The 16,565-nt window shown below is 37.3% G+C and overlaps 1 protein-coding gene across 4 annotated transcripts in view; it reads right to left on the bottom strand.

The window, feature by feature from the left end:
• Nucleotides 1-10,649: 10,649 nt before the first annotated feature.
• Nucleotides 10,650-16,565, bottom strand: part of LOC126297669 (ras-related protein Rap1) — a 58,075-nt gene continuing 52,159 nt past the window's right edge. For all 4 annotated transcript variants that reach the window (XM_049988772.1, XM_049988770.1, XM_049988769.1 and 1 more), the window contains 2 exons: nucleotides 14,400-14,552; nucleotides 10,650-13,489 (listed from right to left, as the gene is read on the bottom strand). In XM_049988772.1, coding sequence (XP_049844729.1) covers nucleotides 13,400-13,489; nucleotides 14,400-14,552 — 243 coding nt within the window. In that variant the 3' untranslated portion in view covers nucleotides 10,650-13,399. The remainder of the gene's footprint in view (nucleotides 13,490-14,399; nucleotides 14,553-16,565) is intronic.

Consider the following 16,565-nt stretch of genomic DNA (forward strand, 5'->3'; position numbering starts at 1 on the left):
ATCTTGGGAACCCGCCACAGAGTTTTTAGTACAGATCTTGAAATTTTGGTAAATGAATCACTCAACACAGAAACTGTTAACTAACAACTGTCTCAAACCGCATGATTCACATGCTGAATAACATTAGTAGTTGACACTTCCTTCCTTCCCTGACTACCTTCATCACAAAAGCCTGTACACCATGCTTCAAAGTTCCTACACCACTGCTGCACGTTGCTGCCACTCACAAAAGTTTCACCGTACACATTATTCATTTGGTGATAAACTTAGGCTGAACTGCACCCCTCAACATACACACTTCACAGTTAGCTATAGACTATTGTTATAGGCACTTTTACACAGTCAAAGGCTTCATTGGATTTTCACTGTGGTTTTAATTTCATGACCAGTCAGGCATGATAGAGGAGGAAAACAACCTCTTATTTATACTCACATAATAGCCTCACCATTTATTTCATGCTTTATTAATTCTTTTAAGTTTTCTAATCAGCATTCTGTTAACTATGTACCAATTCATTTCATGACCCCATAGATTTGCCTTGCATGGGCCTGCAAAATTTGATAAAAATTTAAGAATACTTATGATGATGATGATGATGGGTTTCAGTTCCTGAAGGAATGATAGCTTAATCATTTAATGCCATCATGGGATAAACACTTCGATTATGTTTGATAAATATTGGACTGGTGCTTCATAGTGTAACACTTCCCATTTTCATTTATGTATTTCATGATTTTCTAAATACCTTGGATCACATTAGTGTTGAAATTTCTAATGATGGCTGCTGTGAAGATCACGTGATGGACAAAGTTCCTAACCTCATTCTTCATTACATCAAATTCTGATTTTTTCACAAGCATTAAACAAATTTGGAAGGAGCTGAAACTACTAAAAAACATCCAAGTCTGTCAAGAAACTATTTAAGCCAGCTGACAATATATCTACGAAGGTAATTCCATTACATTCAAATACTTGTTCATTTCATTATGTAAATTTCCATTCATTGTAATTACCTTAGTAATACACATTTTCTTGTGTTACACGAGCAACTAATGTCTCATGGCAGACCTGGTGAAATGAGGAAGTCCACACATTTTCTCTTCTACTCAGTATGAAAGCACAATTGACTCAGGTCATCTACCAGATGAATACAGAAATCTTTAGCTGCACAAGACTCACTATTGGTAAGTAAACATGCAACTGGAAGGAAGCAGCTAACGTTCTCCCATCTGCAGTAGCAAAGTAAATAATTTGAGGTAGGGCAGCATAAACCAACAAGAAATCCTTTCCTGCAGGGAGAGGGTTGGTGAAGCTAAATTCACTAACTAGGTGCCTCTACAAAACAGTTTTGAATCAGATGACCAGCAGTCATCAGTAAGCAATAACCTGTGAAGTAAAGAGTATACAAGTTCATAAATGTTGCTCCATGTATTTGTGATTATGCACTTAGTGACAAAAGAGAAAAACAAACAAATATTAATTTCCAATTCCTGTTTGGAAAATCCACAGTACAAACAGTATAGGCCCATAAACCAAGCAACAATCAAGCCACAGAAAGGCTGTGTCATCAAATTGACCCAACAAAGTAAAATAGCCATAAGAATATTGGTTTTAATGGAAGAAGAGCCGTCAGTTACTTTAATCCAAATTTGATTTTACTAGGGCTTTTCATATGCTTATTGTTAAGTTATATGGTACAAATTACTGTTTCTAGTATTGTGTTATTAACACTATACTGTGTGCCCACCAACAAGCAGAGGCATGCAGGGGATGGGCAAGCAACTAGTGCACATTCCAATACTGGTTAGTGAGGGCAGTGTGACAGCAAACATTTCATCACTTGCAAGCAAAAAGAAGTGGCATATTGCACAAACAAAATAAATTAATGATTTTTACTTGCACTGAATTTTTCTACTGAACACACACTGTTGCTATTGTATTTGTTCCGTCGTTTCTTTTAAATTGCACATTAGAAGCTGCAGCCTACAGAGGAGACATTCTAGGGGTGCATCAAGACAGCACATAAGCAAGCCCCCTCTTCGTCATTTAGAGGAGAGCCGAGTGGAGTTTATTAGGATTCACCGTGACAGTTCATTTAATGTAGCTCTCTATATGCAAACTTCTGCAAGTAACAACTTGGGCACTCAGTACACTCAAGCATCACGGCAGAAACATCTACTTTTTAATGTAACAATTTTTAAGAGGGAAACAAAATGCTGTTGGAGTAGCAATGAAAATATGTTAGGTTTGCTACACTACCTTTTCTTTCAAATAGGTATGAGTTGACCCACAAATGCATTTAATATTAATAGTCAGTGTGTAATTTACTAAAATGTATTGTGACATCACTGGGAAAATGATTTATGGGCACAACAGACCAAGGTGATGGGGTTCAATAGGGCCACCCCACAGTCTACCAACAACCTGTGTCTACCTGATGGGTAAGCAGTGGGCAGCCGTACTCCACGGAGCAGAGCTGGAACTGCCTGCACTACCCAATCAACACAGAACTTTTTCATTATATCTGAATGGAAACAACAGTTTTATGTACCAAAGACAGCAAGAACATTCTACTCACACAACATTAAACAGACAGTAAACTGTCATACTGAATAACAACAACTGGTAATGAAGCTGCTCACATTCATCAAAACAAAAACAGACACTGCTAAAACAGACAATATGAGAGTGGACTGACACAACTAGTGCAACTTGACCAAACACTGGAAAATAGCATATCTGTTGCTGACCTTAAGTGAAGCTGGAAGAAATATCTACTATACTTTTTTTTAACAGGCTTAGTAAATTTAACCTCTTACACAAACCCTTTCTTTACTGTTTGTAACCAAACATGTATAGTAATGTTAACATGAAATTAAATGTATATGTACAGGCAATACAAATGCTGAAGTTGTTACACACTTGTAAACTACAAATGACAATGATTACAACAGAAGATATTACCCCCTTAAATCCAGAGATGTGAATTTGTTCTCCAGAATATACACTTACTCTGTATACTACTTTTTCCCTAAATGACAGTACAGAGAATTTTATTCATTACTCATATTTTCCCCCCATACCTTCCTTTACCTTCGTAACTGCATTATTCTTTCCATTTTACCTCTCTCTTCTAATCCATCTTTATTCTTACTGCCTCTTCTATCATACCTGACCTGAAGCAGACAAAGTACTTACCAAACTGTACTATCTTTGATCTCTTACTATCCGAGGCATTTCCCTTCACGTCCCTCTTAAGCATGTGTGATTTGCTGTCACCCCATTACAACATTCTCTAAGTAATGCATCCTTCCTCCCTAAACAAGGGATGAATAGTTTTGAATGCAATGAGTTTTCTGTTTGAAGTATTTATATTACCAATACTTTGCATCATGTCTCACTAAGTTAAACAATGGCACCCTTCTGTCTGCCGTCTTTTTCTAAAAAAAAGTTTAGTAACACATTTTCAATTGCAGTCAACACACTGACCAATTCACATCATTGTCAACAATGAACTGTATGCTGTACATCGCTTAAATTCTTTACATGATCCTTAGAATAATCAAGTTTATTCACAATGAATGTGCAGCAAAAATTTTACCGGACTTACCAAACCTTTGAATCTTTATTAATTGCATGTGTTTTCTTTTTTAAAAAAAACTCAGTATCACTGACCACAGAAAGCTGAATATTTACACTACCCAAACACACAAAAAAGGCCCAAGAAATGAACGTAAGAAAGGATTTATTACCTATCATATTTTCATTCAGGACATAACTCAGTCTTAACATACAAACAATCAGTCTTAACAAACAAACAAACTATATCTGAACTGTTAAAGCAATTCTTGATAACGAAGGCAGAAATTTCTGCATCTCCAATCATACAGTGATGACCTACTTTCCTGTAACACTGCAGAAAATACGTTCTTGACAATCTCTCTCTCTCTCTCTCTCTCTCTCTCTCTCTCTCTCTCTATCTCACACACACACACACACACACACACACACACACACACACACACATCAAAAATCAAAAATTTGAGCCACATTTACACCCACGTGTGCAACTATAAATACAAACCAAAACAATCTCAAATAAGAAATGGAAACAATTTCACATATGATGCTGACCAAGTTAATTAAACCCAGTTCACCCTTTGTAAAAAGTCTATTTTAACATCTCAATAATACAATCTCCATACAGAACAGGACACTTAACCTCATGTAATTAAGCACGTAAGTGTAAAATAGGGCAAATGCATTTGTATTATATTTTCTAGGGGAAGAAAAAAAAAGGATTACTGGAAAGTTACATACATAAGGAAATTAACTTTCCAATTCACTCAATTCCCCAGCATAAAAATCCCAGTATTTCACGCATGGTTCCCATACTGCAGAGCTTCCGTAACTAGCACACCAGTTCATGATTTGAAGTAAGAAATATGTTACTTGACTGTAAATTAACAGTTTTTATATTTTGTAACAAAGTGTGTGATTAAAGATTTCACTGGAGCAATATATACTTTCAATACAAGCATTTCCGCTCAAAATATAAATCAGAATAGACATGAAATAACAGTAAAGGAGGCAGTAGCAATAAATTATAGTAATAGAACAACTTCAATGTAAAACTCTGGGAAGCAGTGCAGAAGTAGCTGGACAGAAGACAAAGTGAATATCTACTTCAGGATGTGATGCAATATCTTTAAGGAATTCTTACCTTTTTTTTTTAGTCTAAACATTAACTGATAAGTATAATCTAGTATTACCTGTGTATCTGGCGTGTACCTATTGAATTACCAAATTCTTTGGTGCTGACCAGGAAAGAAACTCCTGAGGTTCTTCCCAAACCTGCATGTACTCATTTTACTAAAGTCCTACAAGTTTTAAAGGGCTTCACTATAACTGTAACATGAAACTGTCAAAATTAATTTCAGATCCAATAAGCACCAGCAGTTGCCAAAGGCCACAAACTGCAATGCAGTTACACACAAAAGTGTATGGAACTACCAATGACTATTACAGAATTCGATATCATTTCACATCTCTGAGTGAGGAGGACGAGGGAAGTCTAGAACATAGATATGCAGTCCTACAGTTACAGGGTGTTTCAAAAAGACCGGTATATTTGAAACAGCAATAAAAACTAAACGAGCAGCGATAGAAATACACCGTTTGTTGCAATATGCTTGGGACAACAGTACATTTTCAGGCAGACAAACTTTCGAAATTACAGTAGTTACAATTTTCAACAACAGATGGCGCTGCAAGTGATGTGAAAGATACAGAAGACAACGCAGTCTGTGTGTGCACCATTCTGTACGTCGTCTTTCTGCTGTAAGCGTGTGCTGTTCACAACGTGCAAGTGTGCTGTGGACAACATGGTTTATTCCTTAGAACAGAAGATTTTTCTGGTGTTGGAATTCCACCGCCTAGAACACAGTGTTGTTGCAACAAGACGAAGTTTTCAACGGAGGTTTAATGTAACCAAAGGACCGAAAAGCGATACAATAAAGGATCTGTTTGAAAAATTTCAACGGACTGGGAACGTGACGGATGAACGTGCTGGAAAGGTAGGGCGACCGCATACGGCAACCACAGAGGGCAACGCGCAGCTAGTGCAGCAGGTGATCCAACAGCGGCCTCGGGTTTCCGTTCGCCGTGTTGCAGCTGCGGTCCAAATGACGCCAACGTCCACGTATCGTCTCATGCGCCAGAGTTTACACCTCTATCCATACCAAATTCAAACGCGGCAACCCCTCAGTGCCGCTACCATTGCTGCACGAGACACATTCGCTAACGAGATAGTGCACAGGATTGATGACGGCGATATGCATGTGGGCAGCATTTGGTTTACTGACGAAGCTTATTTTTACCTGGACGGCTTCGTCAATAAACAAAACTGGCGCATATGGGGAGCCGAAAAGCCCCATGTTGCAGTCCCATCATCCCTGCATCCTCAAAAAGTACTGGTCTGGGCCGCCATTTCTTCCAAAGGAATCATTGGCCCATTTTTCAGATCTGAAACGATTACTGCATCACGCTATCTGGACATTCTTCGTGAATTTGTGGCGGTACAAACTGCCTTAGACGACACTGCGAACACCTAGTGGTTTATGCATGATGGTGCCCGGCCACTCACGGCCGACATCTTAATTTCCTGAATGAATATTTCGATGATCGTGTGATTGCTTTGGGCTATCCAAAACACACAGGAGGCGGCGTGGATTGACCTCCCTATTCGCCAGATATGAACCCCTGTGACTTCTTTCTGTGGGGGCACTTGAAAGAGTAGGTGTACCACCAGAATCCAGAAACAATTGAACAGCTGAAGCAGTACATCTCATCTGCATGTGAAGCCATTCCGCCAGACACGTTGTCAAAGATTTCGCGTAATTTCATTCAGAGACTACGCCATATTATTGCTACGCATGGTGGATATGTGGAAAATATTGTACTATAGAGTTTCCCAGACCGCAGCGCCATCTGTTGTTGACAATTGTAACTACTGTAATTTCGAAAGTTTGTCTGCCTGAAAATGTACTGTTGTCCCAAGCATATTGCAACAAACGGTGTATTTCTATCGCTGCTCGTTTAGTTTGTATTGCCGTTTCAAATATACTGGTCATTTTTGAATCTCCCTGTAAATGTAATGAACAAAAAGAGAGGGAACATTCAAATACTCTAACTTCTTATATTTTAGTATTGGGTTTTACCTTCATAACTGAAAATTCTGTTTGTTACATTAATTACAACCCTCCCCACGTATATTATCTAGAGAGACACTTTTTCCACTATTCCCTCTCTTTTAAATCAAACCTCTGCTCATACTATACACTCACCACACTATTATTTGTACTTTTAAAACTTTTCACATTTTATACCAATGAGTTGTGTGTGCAATCCCTTTCAATGGTTTCTGTATTCGGTCGACGAAACCCAAGGTGCCTCACATTATCAAACTGATCAACAGCAGCAAGATCTACTTTTTTTTATCACAATTCTGCTTTTTCTATCCTCTTAGAGAAATCTAACCCATTTTGAACTTTCAGTATTCCCCTATATCCCCACATGTATGACTGATGTAAATACCCAACCTTTACTTTTCCCATTAAATCTTGTTCCTATTTATATATACAAAATGGAACAAGAATAAAGTGTGATAGAGATAATCATGATGATTTTTGTATACAGGGTGAAGCGAAATTCGCGCACTCAAACTTCGCAGTGTGACTCCTTACATGCCAGCGACAGAAAAAGTCTCAAAATTTCGTCTGGTGTGTACATTCAGCAGAAAAACGACATTAAAGAGTGGCAACACTAACCATATGTATGGTAACTACCTCTGTTAACACTGATTAGTCATGCTGTACAGTTAGTTGGTGCACTGCATAGAGTTTTCAGTTAGCGTGCAGAATTTTGAGGTTCGATCTTGGGTAGGTAGGGGTGCATTTTTTTTATTTGCTAATTTCATTCTGACATTTCATACTGTAATAGACACTGTTTATTAGGTCACATGTATCCTAAATAAGCAACATTTTGTAATTCTGAACATAACAAATACATGGTTAGGTAAATAAGAAATAATCAGTTGAAACAAATTATCTGTCATAGGACAGACTAATTACAAAATCATCATCAATTTCAAGATGCTACAGATGATAGCACAGTACAATAACACAACACCTACTTGTGATTTATACTACATGTAGTATGAGCATTCAGATGTCGCACATTAGCAACCAGTGACAATAATATTGTCCATATTAATGTTCACGTGACCTTCATAACAGAATATGTTGTCCTCAGAACAACAGATGCTCACAGTGACCTCACTGCACGTCCAAATATTGCGCAACATGCCGGATCACACAGCTCTGGACCCATTGCAGCAAAGCTGTGTCCACAGTAACAAGAGCAGCATGAACACACGCTACAAATTCTTCCACATTCATCGGTGGAGTAGAGTACATGCTGCTTCAAGTGGCCCCACAGGGAGAAATCCAAGGGATTTAGGTCAAGAGAACATGGTGGCCATACAGCTGGACCTCCACATGTGAGCCATTTTCCTGGAAAGATTCTGTCCAAATACTGTCGCACATTAATTCCCGAGTGTGGAGGTGCACAAACATGTGGGAACCATATTCTCTGCCAAACAAGTAGTGAAGCCTCCTCCAGAATATCAGGCAGAAAGTTTGAGAGGGATGCACGATTCCTTTGTGCACTCAACAGGTCAGGCAAAATGTAGGGGCCCAAATAGCTGTCACCCAATATTCCATCCCAGACATTGATACCTATGGTTGCGGGTGACGTGCGGGTTAACCTCACACCAGTGGTGGGGATTGTGAACACTGAAGACACCCTCACAAGTGAATGCTTCATCTGACCATATTACGGTGTTCACAATGTCATCGTTGGCTTCCTGTTGTACGGAACATTCACAGAATTGTGTCTGCTGATGGCAATCTGCAGGGTGCAGGTGTTAAAGGAAAGCTTAATAATAAAGGTGCAGCCCATGCTCATGCAGCAGGTTAACAACCATGTATTTCGAGACATGAAGCTGCCTTGCTCCGCTGCCATGTACTTTGCCGAGGACTTTGGTGTATGACCTCCAGAATAGCTTCCTCAGTAGCTGGAGTAAGGCGAGTCCATGGACGACCTCTGTCAAGAAAAAAAAGAGAACCTAACTCCCGCAGGTGCAGCTCGAGACCATGAAACACATTTTTATCTGGATGGCATTGACAAGGATATCTAGCAGCATATTCACAAGCGGCGACACCAGCCCGGTTATCAGATCACTGAGGGCCAAAATCATATCCACATATTCATCGTTTGTGCATGCCATACCTCTGCCACACTGGTTTAGAGGTTTAAAGTGAGAAAATTTGATAAATTTATGCATGTGCCTGGAGTCTGTCACAGGCGCCTTACTCTGCTTGCAACTAGTCCCTGCCTGGGGGACAGTGCATACAGTATAAAGAAGCAGTCAGTCCTGCACGCTGTTCCATCGAACGTGCATTACCCCTCTGACAGATATTGTTCTGCGTGATTCATACCGACACCGCTAATTTTGAAATGTTCTGTTTCGAATTACACTGTTTCCCTAATGGTGATGAAAGTGGTTTCCAAAATCCCATTGATAGAATAAGATTCTATTTGCAAAGCACGTTGCTAGTCCTACTGGTAATGTAAGGCCCTAATGGACTTTTAACGAGGCAAGAATAATAGTTGGTACTGATCTATGGGACCACTGGAGGAGAGTACAAGGAAAACCAGTTTCGCGTCTACTAGATGAAGTAGTGTGAATAAATTCATGCCCATGATGTGCAAAGGGCTTCTTTCAAAGCTGACTAGTATTCCATTTCTACAACTGTAGTGTGTAAGTGAAGATGTTTTCTGGAGTACCCACTGCAATCGCTGTTGACGATTAAGATACCAGATACTGACCACCTGCACTTAAAAAAAAAAAAAAAAAAAAAAAAAAAAAAAAAAAAAAAAAAAAAAACCACCCATATGTATCAACCCACGATCGAACCATTAACCTCCTGCATGCTGACCCCAAACTCTATCCACTGCACCAAGTGTACAAAACAACGAACATGTGCTGACACAGGTAGTGACCATACATGTGGTTACAGTGTTGCCAGATTGCCACTCTAACTTCGTTTTCCTGCCGGATGAAATTTTGTGAGAAATTTTTTTTTTATCACTGGCATGTGATGAGTCGCACTGCAAGGCCCGAATTTTGCTTCACCTAGTGTACCTCATATCTTCCATATAAACTTGGTTTTATATTTTTTTGTGAAATGACAGTTAATATGTACAGTCTCACAATGAATGTTATAATACTGAAAATTTCTTAAACATCCCAGTGACTAACAACTATAGTGACAACAATAAAAAATAAATGGAAAAATAGAGTTGGAAGTTAAAAAAAAAAAACACACACACACACACACACACACACACACACACACACACACACACACGAGAGATTTTGCACAGAACTCCAACCAGCCAAATGTTCATTGTCTGACAACACTATTAATAATGATGGATGAACTTTGTCTCTGCTGCAGCATGAAAACTTCAATGGCCTCACATGTAACATAAGACAAAACTACCTGTACAAGGGTACATTAAAGAACGGATTTTCTTTTTCCCCACAAATAAAGGCATATAAACTGAAATTCGGTTTTACTTTTAAGTAAGTTTCTAAAATACCTCAATTATTCACACTCACTTTACACGGGACATTTTGACATAACTATCCTGACAGTGTCTATTTCCAGAAGTGTGATAAGTAAAAAACAAAGCATTTTCATGTATTTTAAATTATTATGCATTTATTAAACTTCTTAAAACTTTTATAACAACTTCATAAAATGATTAAAGATCAGTTTTCAACAAAGAAAACAGTTTGTTGGAACACATTTGCCTGTCTCCATTGTATCACAATGGCATCGAGGTACTGTATTTATTGCATATATGGAAGGCTCGATGGTCACAAAATGGCATAGCAGGCCAGCCACGTTGAACGAGTGTGATTACACTATGGATTTAACATATATTCACCATTTTCACTCCAACTCCTTCGGTGTACAGCATGCACTAAAAAAATGTCACTGTAATATTAAAACTCTCATTCAATTCAGGATAGATTTATTACTTTCATGAACCAAAGTATTATTATTACCAATATATACAATCATGCACACAACTTATGGATCACATAGACGAACACACAACCTTGCATTCACGCATAACATGGAAGAATATTGCTGTACAGCTTTGTTGCTCAATCTGGAAAGAAGGAGGGGCTGTGCACAGGAAAGAAGTGACAGGAAAAGTAGGCTATGTGATAATGAGAATCACTAAATATATACTATCTGTATCCTGTAATTTTCTTAAAACCATGGCAACAATTCAAATGAAAATAATTCAACATGTGGCTGTTTATTAATGTGACCACTTTCTTAATGAAATCAGCGTGCATTAATTACATAGGCATGCAAAACATTCAATACAAAATATTAGCATCTTTAAGGCAGTCATAGAACACATCATCTAAATACATCATTTATAAGAGAGATTGAGACCAAGAATCCGAATCACATGGCTGCTTGGATTTGCACATCCAACTCTTCACATAACCTCAACGAAACACCACGCGAGTGTACTGGTCTTTGCGCTTCTTCCAAATGCCCATTTTCTCATTAATCTATAAATAACTTAGTTCTCAAATCTAAGTAGTTAACAAGAGCTACTCTTCCCATTAAGGCATTTAATTTGCCACATAGAGAGGTCCACTGAGCTAAGGGGTAGTAGCTTATTCATATTTTGATAAGATGCATCCAACACTTTTGGTGTTTTAATCAGGCAAATCAGTTACAGAACTGTGCTGTTAACTAGAATTTATGCAGTCAGTCTTAATTTCTGCAATGTGTGCAAGAAGCCACAAATTTAAATTGTTCAACCTAATTTTCTTTCATCTGATTGGTCTACAACATGACTTGATAGAGAAGCAGGAATGGTTACTCCTCACTTTGCAGAGAACATTGAAAATGCTTCACAGGTACCATACCAGCAACTTTTTAATTCCGTGTTGTCATGCCTGTATAGCAAAATAAATAAAATGACATTTTGGGACCCTTTATTAACAATCATCCATTAACACCACTTATATTGGTCCCTCTAATTTCGTTAAGTGGACATTTTAAATTTTATTTAATGGGACTTCTCCACAACAATTTGAATTTTATGAAGGTAATGAAATAGGGTCCTTTATTTTGAGAATTTCTTTGAGGTGCACTTTCTATAAGCTATTCAAAAATTAGGTAGCCCTCAATACAGACATGACATTTCAAGCACAAGGAAACTTAACAAAAAATTTCAGACATACACTGAAGAAAAACAGAATAACTGCGGCTCATTTACTTGGAACTGTAATTAAAGCACATTTTTACAGTTATGATTTTAATTTCAGAGTCTGATTATTTTCAAATAGAAAACATGTTGTATCCTACTGGACATAACTCGCAGATGGAAAATGTTTACATAGCCACCAAAATGATTTCATTAAATATTTATGTTCAACAACAGTGATAAATATAATTTAAAATTTAAATTAAAATTAAATAACAAAACCTTTGGTTTTTCAGCTAAATTCCCAGCACTAAAGATGTGGAGAAAGTGCCCATTAACAACAATAGGGTGTCCACAGTTTATTGGATATTTCTTGAATGAAAAAAACCTGTCCTACTTTCACGTTCACAAAATGTGAAATAATGACTTTAATATTTTATAAATAGCCTGGAATCTGTGATGCTTATTTCCAAGGATAAATCTTTACAATGAATATTAACTATAGCAGATTAACATACTTTTGGATAAAAGTAATACAAAAGCTTTATACTAGTGGCACAGTGCCAGGGATTTTACATGAAACTGAAAAACAAAGGAAAATGAAAGTATAATTATTTTCCATAGGTCTAATAAGATAGATCTGTAACATAATTTGAGGCAATTTGTATATGAATATAAACACTAAATTCGTCACATACTGATACGAGCTAATAAATAAAGCAGTAACAAACACTTAAAATGGCAGTAACTCCTCAGCATCATACCAATTTTAAACAATGGTGAAGAAAATAACTTTTTCTAAGAAATGTCAATTTTCATTGTATTGATTTGCACTTCCTATACTTTGTACCTAAAAAGTTATAAATCAAGTCCTGTATTGGTAGATTCATACACAAGCACTGCCAGAATTTCTGAAGCACATCACAAATATTTCGTTCCATACAGAAAATAAAGGAAATTTAACAATAAAATGATGCAGCATAAATTTTTACTGTATAAATATGTTTAACATGTCACATGATACATGACGCAAGTAAAGATAACATTAGCAGATAAACATACAGATCACAAAATTAAATGTAACACCACAGGCTCAAGAAGGAAACACCTACTACAGACTTTCATGAATCTGAGAATTATTAATCAGACCCCTCCTCTTTTTCCAGAGATTTGGATGGATGACTGTATCTCCATCAAGAGGTATAATGCAGAAGTCCAGGTAAGAAGGAATAATGGATATCCTGCACTGAATTTCTTTACAATAGGCCAATACAGTAGTTCCCATTGAACATTCTTTTTCATTCTCTGTAATAAATTGGAACTAACAGCACTGGCACTGTGTTACAATTCTTTGTGCTCTGATTGTGAGGGTGGGATAATGGCCAGGCTGGCTTGTGGGTAATCTGAAACAGCAGCACGACCACAGATTCACCGATGAGAAGATACCTTGAGAGGCCTCTTCAACTGGTCAATACCAGCCACATTCAACAGTGTTCAGTATTGCCAATCACAGCACTGGTCCAGTCTTTCTTATAGTAATTCACATACTGACTTCTTTTTTTTATTCAGCTTCTTTTCAGGTGACTTCTTGTTTATTTGCCGCACTAAATCGTAGAAGATCTGAAAAAGACAAACCGATCATTTATTATAAGAGTGGTCTTATTCAGATACTCAATGGACAAAGGGACTACGAAGTTGAATCTACAGATTTTTTGGAATAAAGCCAAAACATTGAGATATATTATTTACTTTTACAATTTTCTGATTACTATTAGCAGCAACTAACATTGGGAAAAAAAACAGACTTTTGAAGTGATCTCAACCATTAGTTTAAAAAGTAGCAACACTATTTATTTTAATCTCTTCATTACTTCAGGCCTGTCATTTTTTTCTGTTTCCTCTCAGGTTCCTAGTGTGGGGGGCCCCTCCTTATCCATCAATTTTTATTGCCAGTTTCACAGATCTTGTAATTTCAGACCATGTATACACAATGAATATGAGCTAATGGTGGTCTGATTTTTGTTCTGTACAGTCAGAAACAAAGTTCAGTGACCACTCCATAACAGCAGAAATGAATGGTACCAAAGAATAAACCTTTTTAAAAATAAGAATCTTTAACTAATGCTTCTTTAGCAGAATTTTGCTTCTGGGTTGGAAGTACATAACAGAAAACTTCAAATTTGTGAACAAAGTCTCTCAATTTTAATCATGTAAATTTACAAGACACAAGGTTATGCCTACTAATTCATTTGCAAAGATTGTGACAATTTCTGAAGCAAGAAGTGAAACATCATTATGAACAGAAAATTTATGGAAGTGCAGAAAACCAACATTTTAATGAGTACCTGCTTCAGTAACACTAATGTAGCACAGTTAAAAGTTCAGTAAATATGAAAGAATATATAATAGAACCTATTGTTAAATTAATAATTTATGGAAACATATATACCAAGATACACCAAGAAGTTCTCACTACTTGAAAAGTGATTTGAAAGTCTTTAAAAGGAAAGTTTTTCTCTTAGATACGTACATCATTTACATTGATTTTGGCTTTGGCAGAAGTTTCCATAAATGCACAGTTGAACTGTCGGGCAAGATTGACACCTTGATCCTTTCCTACGACCCTTTCATCTTCTAAATCACATTTGTTACCCACTAACACCATGGGAACATCATCAGTATCCTGAAAAATAATAATGCAATTATAATAATGATGAAATAACATGTATTTGCAGTAATACATTTGCAATGCAACACAGTATGTTGCATTAACCTCCCCCCCCCCCCCCCCCCCCCAAAAAAAAAAAGAAAAAAAAATCCCGCAATGAAATGCTCAGAAACAAGACTAAGAATCTGGATCAAATTACCAAACTTGTTATATTATTTTCATTACCTACGAGGATTTTAACATAAAAATTGTATGTCACTGTAGGAAAATTGAAGCTATCACAAATTGAAATCAAGTACAAGTTGCATACGTCTTTTCTTTATACAATTGAACACTGTTTTTAATGCAGTTACTGCTCTGCAATGAATGTCTTGCTTTCAGAATTTTTGTACATGAACTTTGCTCCTAGCTTTATGGTACATGCATGTTAAGGAAATTCCACACACTCAAAATATATCTTACAAATACAATAAATGTTTCAGGAAAATTCGACTAACTGGAGAGTACTTGAACTGGATGGATTTACACATTAAATTTTACTCAATTGGACATTAAAACTACATACATACTCTGCAAGCCATTATATCATTCATGGCAAAGGGCACCTTGTACCACTGCTAGTTATTAGACTAGCAACTGGAGAAAGGAAAAAGTGATTGTCTCTACACTATCATACCAGCCCTGATTTATCTTAATGTTGTCTTCATAGACCTTACGTGAGATGAATGGTTGTGACAGTAGAATTATTCTGCAGTGTATTGCAAATACCAATTTTCCAAACTTTCACAATAGTGTTTTGCCAAAAGAACATCTTCCCTACTGAGATTCCCATTTGAGTCTAAAAACATCCTGTAATACTCGAGTGTGATTGAATACACTGATTATGAATCTAGTAGTGTGCCTCTCAACTGCGCAACAGTCTCTGCGTGTTCCTTTCTTGGAACTAGATGTGGATTCCACACACACTAGCTGTACTCAAGAACTTCAAAATCAGCTACACTTAGCTATCATTATCCCAATTAATCTCCCCTTCCCAACAAATGACGATGTGTTCTAGTTCCACTTCATGTTGCTTTGCAATGTCCTGCCCAGATTTTTGATCAACATGACTGTTACACAGCATATCGCTAATACTGTACTTTAACATCGTAGGCTTGTTTTTCCAATCATCTTGATTACATTTTTCCCACGTTTACAGCACTCCTATCATTCATCCTGTATCCTCCTACAGGCACTAAAAAAGAACATTTTTCCGAACACTACACTGCCATTAGCAGCCACAGATCACTGTGTACCGTATTTTTCAGGTTGCTTATATACATGTACGTAACATGTGAGATCATATCACATTATCCACAGTTTATGGCAACACTAACATAAGGTTCTGATTCATTTGCCATCCATGGTTAGGTCACACTGTCAACAGCCTAGCTTTGTTTCACTTCAGTCTGGCACTGTGAGGTCTGGATTCACAAGCTGCAGAATCCAACATCTGATGACAATTTCACTGCACCTAGCTTACATGTCTCATTACTCTGTATTGAAAATTGTGTAATCACAATGCAATACAAGCAGTGCACACACAAAATGTATGCAGCAAGGGGCATAAAATAAAAACATTCAAGAGTAAGGTCCAAATGGAAGACATGCCAGAAAAAAAAAAAAAAGCAATTTATCACTGAAGCCATATTGTGAGCCTATGGGAGGGTGAATCATCCTTCTCATGGTATACGCAGTATGCTGGACAAAAATGTGTCAGTTATGTACCCACTTATTATTCTGACTCCTGATTGCAGCAACGTAAAGATTTATCAATCTGTTTCTTGGAAGACCCATTCCCAGTATGGGTAACACTCGCCAGGTTCCACTTATATGTAGTTGTTGGGCAGCCAACCTCAGGTGTTTTAAGTGAAGTTTGAACAGCAGATGGACAGTGGAAGGAGGGGAGGGAGGGAGGGAGCTCAAGTTGGCTCTAAGGGAAAAAAATGGAAAGAAAATTTGGGTTTTATGTCCTATTATTGTCATTAG

Source organism: Schistocerca gregaria, chromosome X (assembly GCF_023897955.1).
Source record: "Schistocerca gregaria isolate iqSchGreg1 chromosome X, iqSchGreg1.2, whole genome shotgun sequence".
Lineage (NCBI taxonomy): Eukaryota > Metazoa > Arthropoda > Insecta > Orthoptera > Acrididae > Schistocerca > Schistocerca gregaria.